The following is a 16,090-nucleotide window of genomic DNA, read 5'->3' on the forward strand; positions in this document are numbered from 1 at the left end:
AGAGCTTCTTCCTCAGCTCCAGCCTAACCCTGCTCTGCCCCAGCTTCAAACCATTCCCCCTTGGCCTGTCTCCAGACACCCTCAGGAGAAGTCCCTCTGCAGCCTGTGTGTGCAGGCTGTACAGAGAATAGAATAAACCAGGTTGGAAGAGACCTTCCAGACCATCGTGTCCGACCCCTCAAGCAATCCAACACCACCTAAACAACTAACCCATGGCACCCAGCACCCCATCAAGTCTCCTCCTGAACACCTCCAATGACGGTGACTCCACCACCTCCCCAGGCAGCACATCCCAATGGCCAATCTCTCTGGGAAGAATTTCTTCCTAACATCCTGTGACCGCTTGAGGCTGTGCCTTTAAGACCAACAGTGCTGGGACGCTCTGGCTAAATGTTTTTGGTACTAGAACCAAAACGTTCTGATATTCTAAACGAATTTCATTGGTGCATGGATAAAATGCAACTTTAGATTGGGGAGCAGTTGGAATTTTTTTTTCCTCAGTTCAGTTTGGTTTGGGAGTTGGGGGAGTGTGGGTTTCAGCCTGTTCTCCCTGCCTGCTGCTTCTGCGAACTGCTGGAGTTGGCCTTCAGATAAGCAAACACTAACCCTGCACGGGCTTTTGAAGCTTACTAACAACTCTTTTCCTTAGTAACTTGCCTTTCTCTCTCTCTAACCCCTTTCTGGGGAGAAAGGGAGGTAGGGGGTGGAGAGAGGGGGTTACAGGGAGGGGATCCCTCCCTGGGGAGGGATTTTTGTTGTGTTATTTCTCTTTGCTGTATATTTCTGTGTATATATTGTAAATACCTGTGTATATTGTGTTATATATAACCTGCTTTCCATATATGCTTGTAAATATATAGCTTTGCTCTTCGACTGGGCTAGCTGTGGTTTCTTACTCTGTGGAGGAGGGAGAGCTAAGCCCTCTCTCAACCTACCACACATCCAACCTAAACCTCCCCTGACACAGCCTGAGACTCTGTCCTCTTGTTCTGGTACTGGCTGCCTGGGAGAAGAGACCAACATCCGTCTGTCTACAACCTCACTTCAGGTAGCTGTAGAGAGTCTCCTCCTCTCCAGGCTAAGCAAGCCCAGCTCCCTCAGCCTCTCCTCACAGGGCTGTGCTCCAAACCCCTCCCCACCTTCGTTGCCCTTCTCCGGACTCGTTCCAGCAGCAAGAGAAGCTGGCAGCGGGGCAGCACCAGCCGCGCACCAGCCTGGGACCCGTCGGCCTCTCGATGAGGAGCTGAGGAGCAGGGAGCCGCCTGGCCCAGGCCGGCCCCGAGGTACTTACTCATCGATGGCGATCTCGGAGGGTATTTCGGACCAGAGGCGCGCGTACTTGACGGGGGTGACCTGCTCCTGGGGGTCGCGGTCGACGTGCATGTGCAGCATCAGGCGGCAGAAGGAGGCGCGCAGGTCGTAGGGCAGGTTCTCGTCCGACATGCAGCGCAGGATCAGGTCCACGTCCAGCTGCCCCGAGATCTCGTTGATGGCCAGGTACTGCCTGTCCAGGCACATCCTAGCAAAGAGGTTCAGCTGGTACCTGGCAAGGGGGAGACAACAAGAAGTCAACAGACAGCTTCCCCTTGGACTCCCAGAACCACAGAGCTGTCAGGGTTGGAAGGGGCCTCAAGGCTCAGCCAGCTCCAACCCCCTGCCATGGGCAGGGACACCTCACACCACAGCAGGTTGCTCACAGCCACCTCCAGCCTGGCTGCAAACACCTCCAGGGATGAGGCTTCCACCACCTCCCTGGGCAACCTGTGCCAGGCTCTCACCACCCTCATGGGGAACAACTTCTTCCTGTGGGGGGCAAGAGGCTGGGGCCAGGCTCTGCTCAGTGGTGCCCAGGGACAGCACAAGGGTCAAGGGGCACAAACCAGAACCCAGGTGGTTCCATCTGAACAGGAGGAGAAAGTTGTTTGTTGTGAGGGTGCTGGAGGCCTGGAGCAGGCTGCCCAGAGAGGTTGTGGAGTCTCCTGGTGTGGAGAGCTTCCAAGCTCAGCTGAGCATTGTGCTGCTGGGCAAGCTGCTGTGGGTGCCCTGCTGGAGCAGGGGGTTGGACTGGATGATCTCCAGAGGTCCCTTCCAACCCCCTACACCATGCTGAGACTGTATCTGTGAGGAAGTCTACTGCAAGAAGCATTTGAGTGGAAGACTGAAGGCTCAACAAGCCAGCTAGTAAAAAGAAAAATATTTATAGTTGGACTTTGTGCTCCACCACATCTGAGTCCATCACAGCACTCTCTGAAGTTTATAACCCAGACACAGGAATCTGGTCTGAAACCTGAGCCTACACCATGCCAAGAACTTGGTGTCTTGTCAAGTCATCTGGAAACATCACTTCATGTCAGAGACTGCTCAAAGCACAGCTTAAGCCCTCCAAAAGAGCACTGAACATTAATCACAGCAGACTTGTGGCCCTTTCATAGCTTCACATATTGTCCTGCTGAGAACTACAGGACCACTAGAGGCTTAGAGAGAAATTTAGAAGGCAGGGAGAACAGCAGGGGCTTGGTTAAAATCAAAGGCAGAGTCATTTGCATGATGAAATTATGTTCATTCCAACTGCCACCTGAGCACAGGTCCCCTGAGCACACAGCAGGGACTGCCCCAACACCACTTATCAGGAAGCTGAGAAGAAATAGGGGCACTGTAGAGCAGCAGAATTGTTGGGTTGGAAACAAGATCAAGTCCAACCATCAACCCAATGCCTCCATGGCCACCAAACCATGGCCCCTAGTGCCACAGCCACAGGTTTCTTGCACACCTCAAGGCATGGGGACTCCACCACCTCCCTGGGCAGCCTGTGCCAATCCCTGACCACTCCTGCTGCAAGAAAGTGCTCCTAATCTCCAACCTAACCCTCCCTGGCAATTTCAGGTTGGGCACAATAATCTTGAAGGTCTCTTCCAACCTGGTTTACTCTATTCTGTTCTATTCTGTCCTCCTGACACTGCCCTGCACATCTTCATCAAGAGCAGCAAGGTCACCCCTCAGGCTCTTCTGCTCCAGAGCTCCATCTTCCTCAGCAAGGAGATGTTCCACTGCCTTCAGCAGCTTTGTGGCTCTGCACTGGAGTCTCTGCCAAAGCAACTACAGCCCCCAGAGGCTGCCCTGGAGGCAGGCCTGCTGCACCCCGCTGGCCGCCTGCTGCCCGCGGTGTTAACCTGTAGTAGCTGAGCACATCCCGATCCTCCTTCTGCCCCTCCTTGGCATCCTGAGCCAGCTCCCTGATGCTCTTGCTGCGGATCTCCTTGTTGCTGTCTCTCCAGAACAGCCACACTTCTTCCTCATCTTCTCCCACCTCCAAGGCGTTCTCTCCGCTCGCCACCTCCTCAAACTCGAAGCGGGAGAGGACCAGCCTGCCAGGGGAAGGGAGAGAGGGAGGGAGGTTACACTGCAGGCTGCCAAGGCCCAGGCACATCTCTCAGAACATTTCCTACGAGACACTTGTTAAAACATCCTGGGGATAGAGCAGGAACTCGTTTTGCCACCCAACATGCCTCCAAAGAACCACCAGTTTACTCCTCAGCCTTGCAGAGGAAAAGCAGAGCAGCTGATTCCTTCAGCAGCAGAAATCCTTTGGGGTTTATTGCTCAAATGAACTCAGATTCTGAACTTTCCACTCAGCCAGCATTTCAGCTCCACTCAGCTGATGGAGATAAAGAACTAAAGAAGTTCAAGGTATCTATCTGATGTTCAAGATGCTCTGTACAGGACTGGTTCAGAGATCATTAAACAGAATAGGAAAGGATTTGGTTAAAAAAGAGTGTCTAAAAATGGAGGATTTCTGTATCCCAGCAATGCCAACTGGATCAGAATGTCTGCTGTGTGGTGAAATAACTTGAGACAAATCAGCTGCTGACACTAGAAAGGCTTGGGGGCTGGAAAAAAAAAAGACAAATTAAATACACATGGAGAAGAGCAAAGAAGTGCTGCAGCCACTTGAAGTGCTGCTGGAAATCACTCCAGGCTTTGATTTCATGAAGAGAACTGGACATGCAAGAACACTCCCCTCCACTGGTGCTTTAAGTACCACCTGACAAAGCCCTGCCTCTCCTTTGCAGGATTACCTGTGCCCTCTTCATGAAAACTATTTGAGACTTGATGCCTGCCATGATGCTTCAGCAATGGGAGGCCAAGGCTGAGAGAGCTGGAGACCAAAATCCTAACTGCAGGGGGAGAAATGGGAGAGCAGAGATGCAGCAGCCTGTGCTTCACTGCAGGCTGAGCTCAGTGGGCATGCACCCAAGCAGCACTCACTGCAGACAGCTTGTGGAGGAAAGCCTGAAGCCCAAAGCAGTTTGCCCCACAGGACTCTATTGAACAATCAGTCTACTGTGACCAGAGGTGAACCATCTGAAAGAGTTCCCTGACTGCAGGGCTGGGAATCCACATGAAGATGTCTGCTGGCACCAGTCCCCATTTACTGTGGATTTGAAGAGGACTCCACACACACTTGACTGCTGTCTCTAGGCCTGCCAGCAGTGCTCTCAGCTTTGAATCACCTTCCTTCAGTCTGAGGCTAGGAAGAGTAGCTTCCAAGGCATGAACTTACTTCGTTTCTATGAGGATGTCAGCGTTGGCTGGGTTCAGCACAGCTTTGCAAATCAGCTCCTGTGTCACTGGAATAGATTTGTTCATGGAAACACAGAGATCTGAGAGGTAATCCAAAAACCTGGTGGGAAACAGGAGCCAAAAGGGTATCAAAGCCTTGCTGAGATCTAGACTGAAGCCATCTACATTTCAGAGACTCAGAACTCCACTTTAACACTGCAGAGCGAGACTGCTGCCCGAGGGGGAAGCTCGGCGAGTGCCAAAAGCAAACCGCTTCGTGCTTCCTTCACCAGCAAGATGGAAGCTGCAGATGCCTCTGAGAAGGCTAGGAAGGGTCACCAGACTGAAGAATGCAGCTCACCTGGGCTCCCTGTTCTTCCTCACCAGACTAACAAAGGTGTCAATCTCGGCAGCTGTGATGTGCTTCTCCAGGAGCTTGCGGTTGTTGTGCAGCAGGGCTGTGATGGTGTCCTCGGCCAGCACATCGTAGCCAATCTGCTTCTGCATGAAGCCAAACTGCTTTGCAATGTATTCCTTCAAAACAGAGGGAAGCAGCATGGTGATCAGCTCCCCAGAAATGTGAGACAATGCCCAGAAGCAAGCACAGCAAGACCTTTGTCAGGAGCAGCATCCCGAGGAGCCAGCTGGATTAGGTGCAAGTTGCTATGTCGAGAGAAAGTGAGAGACTGAGGGGGGGAGACACTGGCACAGGCTGCCCAGGGAGGCTGGGGATGCCCCCTCCCTACAGGTGTTCAAGGCCAGGCTGGATGAGGCCTTGAGCCACCTGGGCTTGTCCCTGCCATGGCAGTGGGGCTGGAACTGGAAGATCTTTAAAGGTCCCTTCCAACCCCACCCATTCTAGGATTCTATCTTCCAGCCCCTACCAGCCAGTATGATTCTGTATGATCTGCCAACAGTTCTGTTGCCTTCTCCAACTCCCCTTCACATGGGTGCTAAAGACACAGCTCAGAGAGAGATGAACACTGCCAGAGGAACACAGCTCAGCCCAAAGCCCTCTTGCTGACTACCGGCACAGCCGAGCAGCGTTCCACTAACAAGCCACAGCTCTGAGGGCTGTTCTTGGAGCAGAGGAGCAACATCAGTGCCACTGAAAGCTACAGACACTTTTCCAACCTGATTCTTCCTGTAATCCTGCTGAGAGTGCCTCAGCACCCTGTAGCAAAGGCGGCAGATGTGTCTGAAAGGGGCATGGCGCTGGTCCCCCAGCTCCTCCAAGCGCAGCATTGGGCCATCGCCGCTGTCCGTGAACGGCGCCTGCAGCAGCTTGAAGATCTGCACAGGGGGGAAAAGACAAAGGTAAACTCAGCAGCCACTGCCTTCAGGCCCTGAAATCAGTGTGGAAGTCCTGTGCCTGTCTTGGCATTTCTAAAATGAACATTGGAAGCACTCTGCAGTCGCAGGGTTTGTTTCCCTGCGCTGGTGAGGCTGCATCGGGAGTAGTGGCTCCGGGTCTGGGCTCCCCAGTTCAGAAGAGACAGGGAAATACTGGAGAGAGTCCAGGGGAGGCTACAAAAGATGCTGACAGGCCTGGAGCAGCTCTGTGAGGAGCAAAGGCTGAGAGCCTGGAGAAGAGCAGCTTCACACAGGAACTGATCAGTGCTCAGCAAGAGCTAAAGGAGCTGTGGGGGGCAAGAGGCTGGGGCCAGGCTCTGCTCAGTGGTGCCCACAGTCAAACCAAGGGGCAAAGGGCACAAAGTGGAACCCAGGAGGTTCCACCTGAGCAGGAGGAGAAAGTTGTTTGTTGTGAGGGTGCTGGAGGCCTGGAGCAGGCTGCCCAGAGAGGTTGTGGAGTCTCCTGGTGTGGAGAGCTTTCAACCCCCCTAGTCCTTGTGCTCCTGGGCAAGCTGCTGTGGGTGCCCTGCTTTAGCATCTCCAGAGGTCCCTTCCAACCCCCACTGTGCTGGGATTCTGTGCCACAGCAGCCTGGACAGAAGATGATGTTGCTCACCACCACATTCTGTAATTTTTTCTAGCAGTTCCATTCCCTCAGCCAACCAGCAGGAGCCTGCTGAAAGCCACCAGCCAAAGGCCACTTGGTGCCAATAATTTGGCCACATTCTGTTCTGAATTTCTCTTTTCTGATCACACTTCTTCTGTGCAGGTTAGAGAACCAAACTGCAGCCTACCTGCTTTAGAATATTCTGCTCTCTCATCAGTTTTTGCCTCTCTCTGTTAGGTTTAGAAAACACCACTTCGAGCACATCTTGTCCAGAATTAGTTCCACCAGTGACAAAGTAAACCAAATCCTCCAACAGCTTGGTAACAGATCTGCAGGAAAAGCCAAGAGGTGTTAAGACTAAGAACTTGTTAAAAGAACCACCTCAGTGGGAGCCTACATGAGTGTCAAAATGCTAAGTGAAAAGAACATCAGTTAAAAGCTGACCCAGTTGCTGGAGAAAGCTCAGAGGTCTCTACAGCACTTCAAATTAGGAGCTAATGCTCCCTGCTGCTGCAGCCTTACTGTCCAAAAGCTCAAGCCCAGCAGCAGCAGGACAGTGTCACCACTTGAGGGCAATTACCTGCTCACCACGTGGTTTAAATGGCCAGGAGAAAAAAAAAAAATAGATAAATGAGGTGAGAATCTCTCCCAAGCTCAAATAGAAGCTATGGATTCACAGCCTGACATCAGTTCTGGGCTCTTTTTGTGTGGCCAAGAACTTTTCCCAGTGCTTGGCAGAGGATTTGTGAGGAGTCAGCTGTTCAGCCCCCACACAGATGGATTAGAAATTCCCACAGTCCATTTGCAAAGCCCATCAGGGAAGGTATGCTGTGGATTACTGCTCTGGGGTCACACCACCACTTCTCCTGCTCTGCTTTCACAGAGCAGCAGGGAGGGCTGGGCAGGAGAGGCTTGAGAGCCCCCACCATGGGCACAAACCCAGCAGGTTTCTTCTGGTTTTATTATCTCACCAAGGAGGAAACAAACTCCTGCGTTCTGGAGGTACTGAATGTAGCTAAATCTCACAAAGAAACAGTTTGAGTCAAGGAAGCCACATTACCTGGACCCAAGCCTTGCCTCCTTACCTTCTTTCATTCTGGGTTATGGTTCCCTTCTCCAGCTTGCCAGCAATGGAACCCAAAACCTTACTCGCATCGTTGGCAAAATCCAAGTCCCGCACCTCCGCGGGGGAGACTGGCACGATGGCAAAGGCCTCTTTGTCCTCCTTCACTGGAGAGGTACCAATCTGAAACCCAGACAGGCCTCAGCATTCAGCCAGCAGGCAGCAAACAAAGCAGCAGTTCAGGTAACTCGGGGATAGCAGCACAGGAGACAAAGCTGAGCTCTGCTCGGGACAGCAGGAGGCTACTGAAGTCAAGCTCTGGGGACAGCACCACGCTGTGCAAGCTCAAAGCTGCTCCTACAGCCAAAGAAACAGCAGGGGGGGGCTGCAAAATGCTGCTGCCAGCAGTGGGGGGGAAAAAAGTCCTCCTCGTGGTGACTGATAGGACAGCAGTAAATGGCCTGAGTTGCACCAGGGGAGGTTTAGATTGGAGATGAGGAACAATTTCTTCTGCAAAAGGCTTGTCAGACCCTGGAGAAGACTGCCCAGGACAGTCCCCAGCCATGGAAGGACTGAAAAGCAGTGCAGATGTGGTGAGGGACATGCTTTAGGGGCAGCCTGGCAGTGCTGGGTTAATGACTGGAGTGGATGATCTTTTGATCAGGTCTCTTCCAGCCAAAAGGATTCTGGGACTCTGTCATCCAGTAGAAGCTGAACAGCACAAGTACCAAACTCCCATGAAAACCTGGACCTCAGGGTGGAATGTCCACTGGGGTACTGCTACTGCTGGACAAACCCAGCTGGCTCAAGGGACTGGAGCTTCCCCTCACAGCACCATGTGTGAGACACACAGCAACCAAAGGTCTAGGGAGGTTCTGCTCCTCCCCTACTCTGCCCTGCTGAGACCACACCTGGAATACTGTCTACAGTTCTGGGCTCCCCAGTTCAAGAGAGACAGGGATCTGCTGGAGGGAGTGCCACACAGAGCTACAAGGATGATTAAGGGAGTGCAACATGTCTGCTGTGAAACAAGACTGAGAGCCCTGGGGCTGGTTAGCCTGGAAATGAGAAGGCTGAGAGGGGATCTGATCCATGTCTATCAATAGCTGAGGGGTGGGTGTCAAGGAGAAGGTGCCAGGTTCTTTGTGGGGGTGCCCAGCGATAGGACAAGGGGCAATGGGCACAACCTGGAACCCAGGAGGCTCCACCTCAACATGAGGAGAAGCTTTGGTGTGAAGGTGCTGGAGCCCTGAAGCAGGCTGCCCAGAGAGGTTGTGGAGTCTCTTTCTCTGGACACTCTCAAGACCCATCTGAACACGCTGCTGTGTGACCAGCCCCTGGTGACCCTGCTTTGACAGGGAGGATGGACTCCATCTCTGGAGGTCCCTTCCAGCCCCTGCCATTCTCTGAAGTGCTCACACAGAGCAGCAGAACTTACTTTCAGCATCACAGGTTTCTCTTCCTCTTTATCAATAGGGATGTTGGTGCTGTGAACCCAGGTGTTAGTGCAAAGGTGTCTGAGTCTGACATAAGAGTTCCTGAAAGAAGGGAAAGTTACAGAGCATGAGGCACAGGAAATCCTCACATTGTTCAAACTGCAAGATGGTGACAGGAACAAGAGCAGGGGGGGAAAGTGTCACCTCAATCCATGCTACAAAAGAGCAGAGCAATAAAAGGCTGCTTAGTTACTTTCATTCTATAAATCCACCTTAGAAGCCTTCTTCCATCATAAAATTGGTTCTGCTGTAGCACTGAACCACACCACTGTTGTCTGGCATTCACTCAGCTGCTGCACAGTAGCTAACTGAGCCTTAAAGCCCCACATCTCCACCTGCCACACAGACCTGAGCTGTCACCTTCCACCCTTAGCTTTGTATGTTTCAGCCCACAGCTCCCTCATTCCTGTTTCATCTTTTTAGCAGTAAGGTGGTTTGGGCTCTTTGGTCACTCAGTGTCATGCAGGCATCAAAGACAGCAGAAGAGCAGCATGGAACATTTTCCCTAGCAGGTGGTCTGTGGGGACAGCAGTTCCCAGAGTGTTTTCTCAGGTACTTGTGGCAGTGACACTGTCTGGCATGTACCAAGTCTTTAACAGAAGAGTCAGATGAGCATCTCCAGTGCTGGGGGCTGTTTGGAGCTCCCCTCTATGAGAAGGACATTGAGGTGCTGGAGTGTGTCCAAAGAAGAGCAACCAAGTCTCATGAGGAGCAGCTGAGGGAACTGGGCTTGCTTAGTCTTCACGAGAAGATGCTGAGGAGAGACCTCATCACCCTCTGCCACTACCTCAAAGGAGGTTGAAGTCAGGAAGGGGTTGGTCTCTTCTCCTAAAGGGGGAGTGACAGGACAAGAGGAGAGCACCCCCAGCTGTGCCAAGAGAGGTTCAGGTTGGACATTAGGGAAGAAATTCCCAGCAAGGGTTCTCAGGCACTGGCCCAGGCTGCCCAGGGAGGTGGTGGAGTCACCATGCCTGGAGGTGTTCAGGAATCCTGTGGATGTGGTGCTGAGGAACGTGGGTCAGTGGCAAGGACTGAGCAGTGCTGGTGGGACTGTGAGCTCTTGGACTTGGTCATCTCAAAGGTCTCTTCCAACCTCACTTTGTTTCTATGATCTTAGACCAGGATAAGAAAGTACAAGCTCCTCTCTCCACACCCCCATGGCAGCCCAGAGGACAGGAGAGCCTTTCAGTCCCAGTTTGCTCACTGGCAAGGAAGTGACTTGACCTGAGTTTGCCCGGCTGGAAACTGAAGTTCTGTCACCTCTACCTCAACTGTGAAGCACTCAAGTGAAGTCTCAGGCACTTGCTCAGTAGTTTTACACTAATTTGAGGATAAACCTTAATTCCAAGGGCTAAAAGAAAGTAGGAGGAGACAGATGGAAGAAACCAGTATCATCACAACCCCCCCAAGCCCTGCAGTCCAAAGCAGACAGGGAGCTCCATCAGGCTGCCCCAGCTGTACCTGGGGACGAGGCTGTCTCCTCCTCGCAGGGTGGTAGGGTCCAGCTCAAAGATGGAGGAGATATCGTTGCCTTCAGGCACAGACACCAGGGAGTAAGCCATCTTCTCCTGAGGACTGTGCAAGCCTCTCCTGGAAGCATCCTGCTCAGGGTCCAGCTGTGGAAGAAGCGCCATCACACACAGTCAGGCCAAGCTCTCCAGACCCACCTGCCCAGTGCTCAGGTGTGTCCTGTCCTTGGCAGGCATGGCTGAAGCACCCCAAGCACCAGCTAAGACAAGTGGGCTTCAGGACAGCAGTACAACTGCTGTGCAGCTGCTCTGGCCAACCCTTCCTTCACTCTTCCTGGGGTTAGTAACTTCTGAGTGGTTCTGGCCCACGAACCCACTAAATTCTACAGCACAGAAGTTATGTTTGGCAGACTCTGGATCCCCCAACCACTCACCTCCCTGGGAACTAGGACTACTGTCAGATGGCCTTCATCCCCACCCCTGACACTGCTGCCTTTTGAGAGGTCTTCACCCTATTGCAGATCTCACTTCAACAGAGTCACTCTGCCAGCTGCAGGGACCAGCACCACGCACCAATGACCCTGCTGGAAACCAGCAGCTTCAGCAGCCAGAAATGGGACTCTCAGCCATCAATCGCACATGGAACATCAACAAGTTGGATGTCTTCCTCGTGCTACACACAGCTCATGATGTGCTCAAACACAATGATGTGCTACAAAGGTCATGGCAGCACAAGGAGCTTGCTTTCCAAGGTGCTAGGACATTACCGACCTCCTTCAGCAGTGACATTAACTGCAACAAGCCCTGGACTTTCAGTGAAAAGGGCAAAAAGGTAGGAAAAATACTGATAATGTGGGAAAAAGGAACAACAGCTTTCCCTCAAACCTTGCCAAGGGAACTCCCAGTTATCACCAGTCAATAGAAAAGTTGCTAACTGTCTGACACAACACAGGAGCCAGCTCCCCACATATCAACACGGAAATCCTAGCTGGCATTTCCCAAGCCATCAAGCAACCAATTGCTCAGCTTCTCTGGGACCATGGCACCAGTGGAAGTGTGGTGGGTTGAAGGAAGGCTCCCAAAGCAGTCAGCACTCAAGTGCCTGTCTTTCAAAGCCACCCTCAAGCACCCAGGGAAGGGATCTACTGGTGCCTCACGAGAGCCTCTCCCTCAGCACCTTTGCAGTCAATGAACTTGGCTGCAAAGCAGAGACATTTCCAGTCTGATTTTGCACATGGGAACAGACAGTCAGCTGTGTGGAACAGAAATACACATTGGGAGCCTGCCTTCAAGAGGAGAAGCAGCTCTGCCCTCAGCAGAGCCCATCTGGAGGCTCTGCACTGGGAGGAATGTGCTCACTTGGAATGAACTCTCTGCATTTCAGCTGTCTCCCTCAGCCCCACAGCAAGGCAGCTGCTCTCCAGTCACTGTTTGTACATCAGGAGGCAGCTGGGCACTTAACTTCCAGCTTTGCCACTCTTGCAGTGAGTAGTGACTCAGAATGGAGAAAATGGGGCAATTTAGGGAGAACTAAAACTTCAACCCCAAGGGTTCTGTGTTGAAAGGTCCTTGCTGGCATCTCACCCATGCCTCTTTAAACCCCATTCTGGTAGAGCTCACTGAGATACAAGACAACAACAAAACACAGAGCTGGACAAAGGAACCTGCAGAGAGCTCCTGTTTGGATCAAACTGGACTTGGGATAGAGTCACAGACTGCAATGGGTTGGAAGGGAACCCCAAAGGTCCTCTTGGCCAACCCTCCACAATCACCTTGGATAAAGCAGCTGACAGCATCCTGCCCCTAGTGCCTTAAATGATGCAGTGATTTTGTCAGACATGAATTCGGTGCCTCTGATGCCACTCTTTATGGTCTGGTTTTGCCACCTAGTGGTAGAGAGACAGAGCAGAGGAAAAGCAGCACAACCCCGAAGCCAGTCCCTTCTTATCTCTGCACTTATCAGGAGCTGTCAGCATATCACCAGGAGCATGGCTGGCTACAGAAGGGACCTCAACACTGGTTAGCTTCCCAAAACTGAAGCTGTGGAATATAGTCCAGTGTTGGATGTTCAGTCTGGAGATTAGGAAGAAATTCTTGACAGTGAGGGTGGTGAGAGCCTGGCACAGGTTGCCCAGGGAGGTGGTGGAAGCCTCATCCCTGGAGGTTAAGGCCAGGCTGGATGTGGCTGTGAGCAACCTGCTGTAGTGTGAGGGGTCCCTGGTGATCTTGAGGGTCCCTTGAACCCTTCCTAGATTCTATGACTCTAGGATGCCCCCAATAAGTTTTGTAGGAGCTTTGTTCATGCTCTTCAGTCCATTCCCTGAAGTCAAGCTGTCAGATCAGTGTTTGCTGCCAGACTGTATCAGGGTAGCAGCTCACTCTGGGGGCAAGGGTAAGCATTTTAAGAGCCAGGTTATCATGGCAAATCCTTTTAGGGGGGGGGGAAAATCCTCCCTGCAGGATTCCCAAGCATCACAGGGCACTCATCTTTGAGCAAGCAGAGGAGTAGCTCTTTTTCATATGGCTAAATGGAGTAAATCTTCCTTAATAGAGGATAAATGACCAAAAAAGAAGCTGCAATAAGCCTGCAATCAAACCCCACTGAAAAGCAAACTATAATCCACACTGGAATGTGCTGTTCCAGTTTTATCTGTGCTCAGCTCCTGTGCTGCTTCCCTTTGACACCACAGAAGTTGCTGTTAATACAAAGCATCACCACACTCAGTCTTGGACACAACAGCATGGAATGAGACCACCACAGACCTGCTTTCACAGGGAAACCAGAAGAATGGCACTGAAATCATTCTCCCCCTGCCACTCTTGCTCTCTAGAGCCTCTATCCTGGCTTTCCTGTGACAAGCTAGAAGGAGAGGGAATTCATTTCTTACACAAGGAGGTCAGACAACTGACTGCCACAACACTACAAGAACATCCCAACAGGGACACTTGCCATCTGGTGTCCCCTCCAGCAACCTGCGCTTCAGAGCCACTCAGAGTGCTTCAAGGAAGCAGAGGTTTAAGAAAGAGGAAGACAGACAAAGAGATGCTACAAAGGGGAGAGGTGAGGGGGTCCAGGTAATGGATAGGTTTGGTTCCAAGCATGTTGCTCCTCTCTAAAGCCTAATCCAGTTCTCAGGATCCACTCCTCTGGACAGGCCTTAAAAGCCTTCAGATGACTCTGTGTTCAGTGTCTCCACTAGCAACAAAGCCTCCACCACCTAGGCACTGGCCAGGTAAATCCTGGGCCTGTGTCAAGCCCTCCTCACTCAGGGGCAAGATCATACTCTTGCCTATACTTACTGAGGATTGACACTCCAGCTCATCTTCCTCATAGTCAGGGTTTACCTGATGAAACAGAACCACAGGCAAGTCAAAACTCTAACAGAGCTGGAAGTGGGAAAAGCCTCAGCATGGTCTAAACTTGTTTAAACAAGTCACAAATACTCCTTTACTGCTAGAGCAGCACCAGGCTTGCAGGACACACAGGCTGCAAGCTGATTCCCAACCACAGTGATCCTGGGAGTCCTTTCTAACTGCACATCTGCCTGCCCACTTCAGCCTCTCTGGATGCTGGGAGATGACCTTCTTCAGGATCACCACTCAAGGAGCAGCAGGGGTAGAGAGTTACCAAGCTGCAGGGTGGATTTGTACAACTCCCAGGGGGACTTCCCAACTAGAAATCCCTGGCTTGGCAGGAGCCTTGCAGAACAAACACATGGAGCAGGTGAGCAACCTCCTCTGCTCTGTTTTTGCTTGATGCCAAGACCTTGGTTTGGTTTTGGCTGATTAGCAAGCCCAAGATTTACTGGAAAAGCTGAAAGGGATTTGCAAGTGTGCATGTGACAAAATGCTGCTGCCTTCCCAATCTGCTTAGCAGAGAAACACAGAGTGGGACATTTCAGCTGGATTTTTCCTTCCCACTCTCAGGTCAGGGTGGGCTGAGCCAGCCCTTCTGCCCTGCTCTGGACTCTCATACCCAGGACAGCTTTTGCTCACGCAGGTTTCTGTACTGGCATGACCTAGCCATGCTTTAAAGCAAACAGAAGAAGTTTTAATTAACAAGGGTTCAGCAGCATAACTCCCAGCATTAGAACCCTTAGACTCTGGGTTTTTACTTGGAAAACACCATGCCTTGAAGTCTTATTCCAGCAGGAGAAAAGATGCTCAGTGTGGAGGCAGAAATAACTGTTTTGGGGTTGGACAGCTGAGTGCTACCTGCAGTTCTCACAAGCCTGGTCTGAAATTGAATTGCATCCTCTTTCCAGCTCTACAGTCCTGCTCAGAAATCAGGGATTCAAGGGAAACCAACAAGAGTTGAATTCATTTCCCCCCCTCAAAGGCTCTCAGCCTTTCACAATTTGTCATTAAATTCATCTTGATTCTACTGCCCACATGGCAGGATGCTATTTAGTGCCTGTTCTCTGCAGAAGAAGAGTTATTGCCTCTAGAATTCATACTCAAGAGAACCTCTGTGCTGGGACATTCTCTCAAGTCTCCTTGACCTTGTTCTCTGCCTTTACCCAGCTACTTCTGTACTAAGGACCCAAACACCCCTCCCCTCCCCTGGCTCTACCTTTAGGACAGGAAAGGAGAGAATTTCAGAGAGTGTAAAAAGGAAGAACACACTGTGGAAGGTGAGGCTGAGCTCCTAAACAAACCTCAACACCTACCTCTGCTGCTAGGTAGTGTCCAGTGGCAAGGTGCTTGAACCTGAAAAGGCTGTTCCAGTAGCCAGCACCACCACGGCATGGATCGTGCTGCACCACCTACGAGGCAAGAGAAAGCCCAGTTACACCTCCCAGCCCCACACAGCAGCTGCTGCACTCCTGGGGCAGGGAACAGGGAGCACAACAGGGAGCTCCAGGGAAGATGAAGCAACTTTTCAGATATGAACCACACTCAGTGACAGTAAATACTTGGAGCTGCCTCCAGTTAGCTCACCTCAGCCATTTACCAGCATTGGCTTTTTCTGCTCTTTGCCCAGTGACAAAAGCTGTTTGTGAAGTCACTGAGCACAGCTGGTGCTCCACTAGAGTCTGGTGAGTGATGGCAGGAAGGTTATGGTGCAGGTTGGACAAGAAGAAACTATAAGAGATGCTTTGGATGTGCTTATGTTGCTAGGGCTTGAAACAAACTGCCTGAAGAAATGCAACAAGGCCTTTACCTTCTTGGTACAGCTCATTTCTGACCTTCTGAACCAGGAGGGAACCTGAAGGGAATGTGGAGGGAGCCTGGAGACTGGTGAGGAATAGCTGAGGAACCTGCTCAGCCTGGAGGAAAGGTGGGTGAGGGGAGCAACTTCAAGTTCTCTGCAACTCCCTGAAAGGAGGTTGGACTCTTCTCCTGAGAAACAAGGGACAGGACAAAAGGAAATGGCCTCAGGTTGCACCAGGGGAGGTGTAGGTTGAACAATTCCTTCCCCAAAAGCATTGTGAAGGCCTGGCCCAGGCTACCCAGGGCAGTGGGGGCATCTCCATGGCTGGAGGGGTCTCAAAGCTGTGGAGATGTGGTGCTGAGGGCCATGGTTTAGCAGTTACCTGGC

At 51.7% G+C, this 16,090-nt stretch overlaps 1 protein-coding gene across 1 annotated transcript in view; it reads right to left on the minus strand.

The window, feature by feature from the left end:
- ITPR1 (inositol 1,4,5-trisphosphate receptor type 1) overlaps positions 1–16,090 on the minus strand; it is a 185,935-nt gene that overhangs the window by 121,040 nt on the left and 48,805 nt on the right. Inside the window, 11 exon segments of the mRNA XM_054179973.1 lie at positions 1,292–1,543; positions 3,171–3,365; positions 4,562–4,681; positions 4,922–5,094; positions 5,695–5,853; positions 6,708–6,849; positions 7,606–7,766; positions 9,022–9,121; positions 10,541–10,695; positions 13,849–13,893; positions 15,219–15,314. Coding sequence (XP_054035948.1) covers positions 1,292–1,543; positions 3,171–3,365; positions 4,562–4,681; positions 4,922–5,094; positions 5,695–5,853; positions 6,708–6,849; positions 7,606–7,766; positions 9,022–9,121; positions 10,541–10,695; positions 13,849–13,893; positions 15,219–15,314 — 1,598 coding nt within the window.

The sequence above is a fragment of the Dryobates pubescens genome, chromosome 1 (genome assembly GCF_014839835.1).
Source record: "Dryobates pubescens isolate bDryPub1 chromosome 1, bDryPub1.pri, whole genome shotgun sequence".
NCBI lineage: Eukaryota > Metazoa > Chordata > Aves > Piciformes > Picidae > Dryobates > Dryobates pubescens.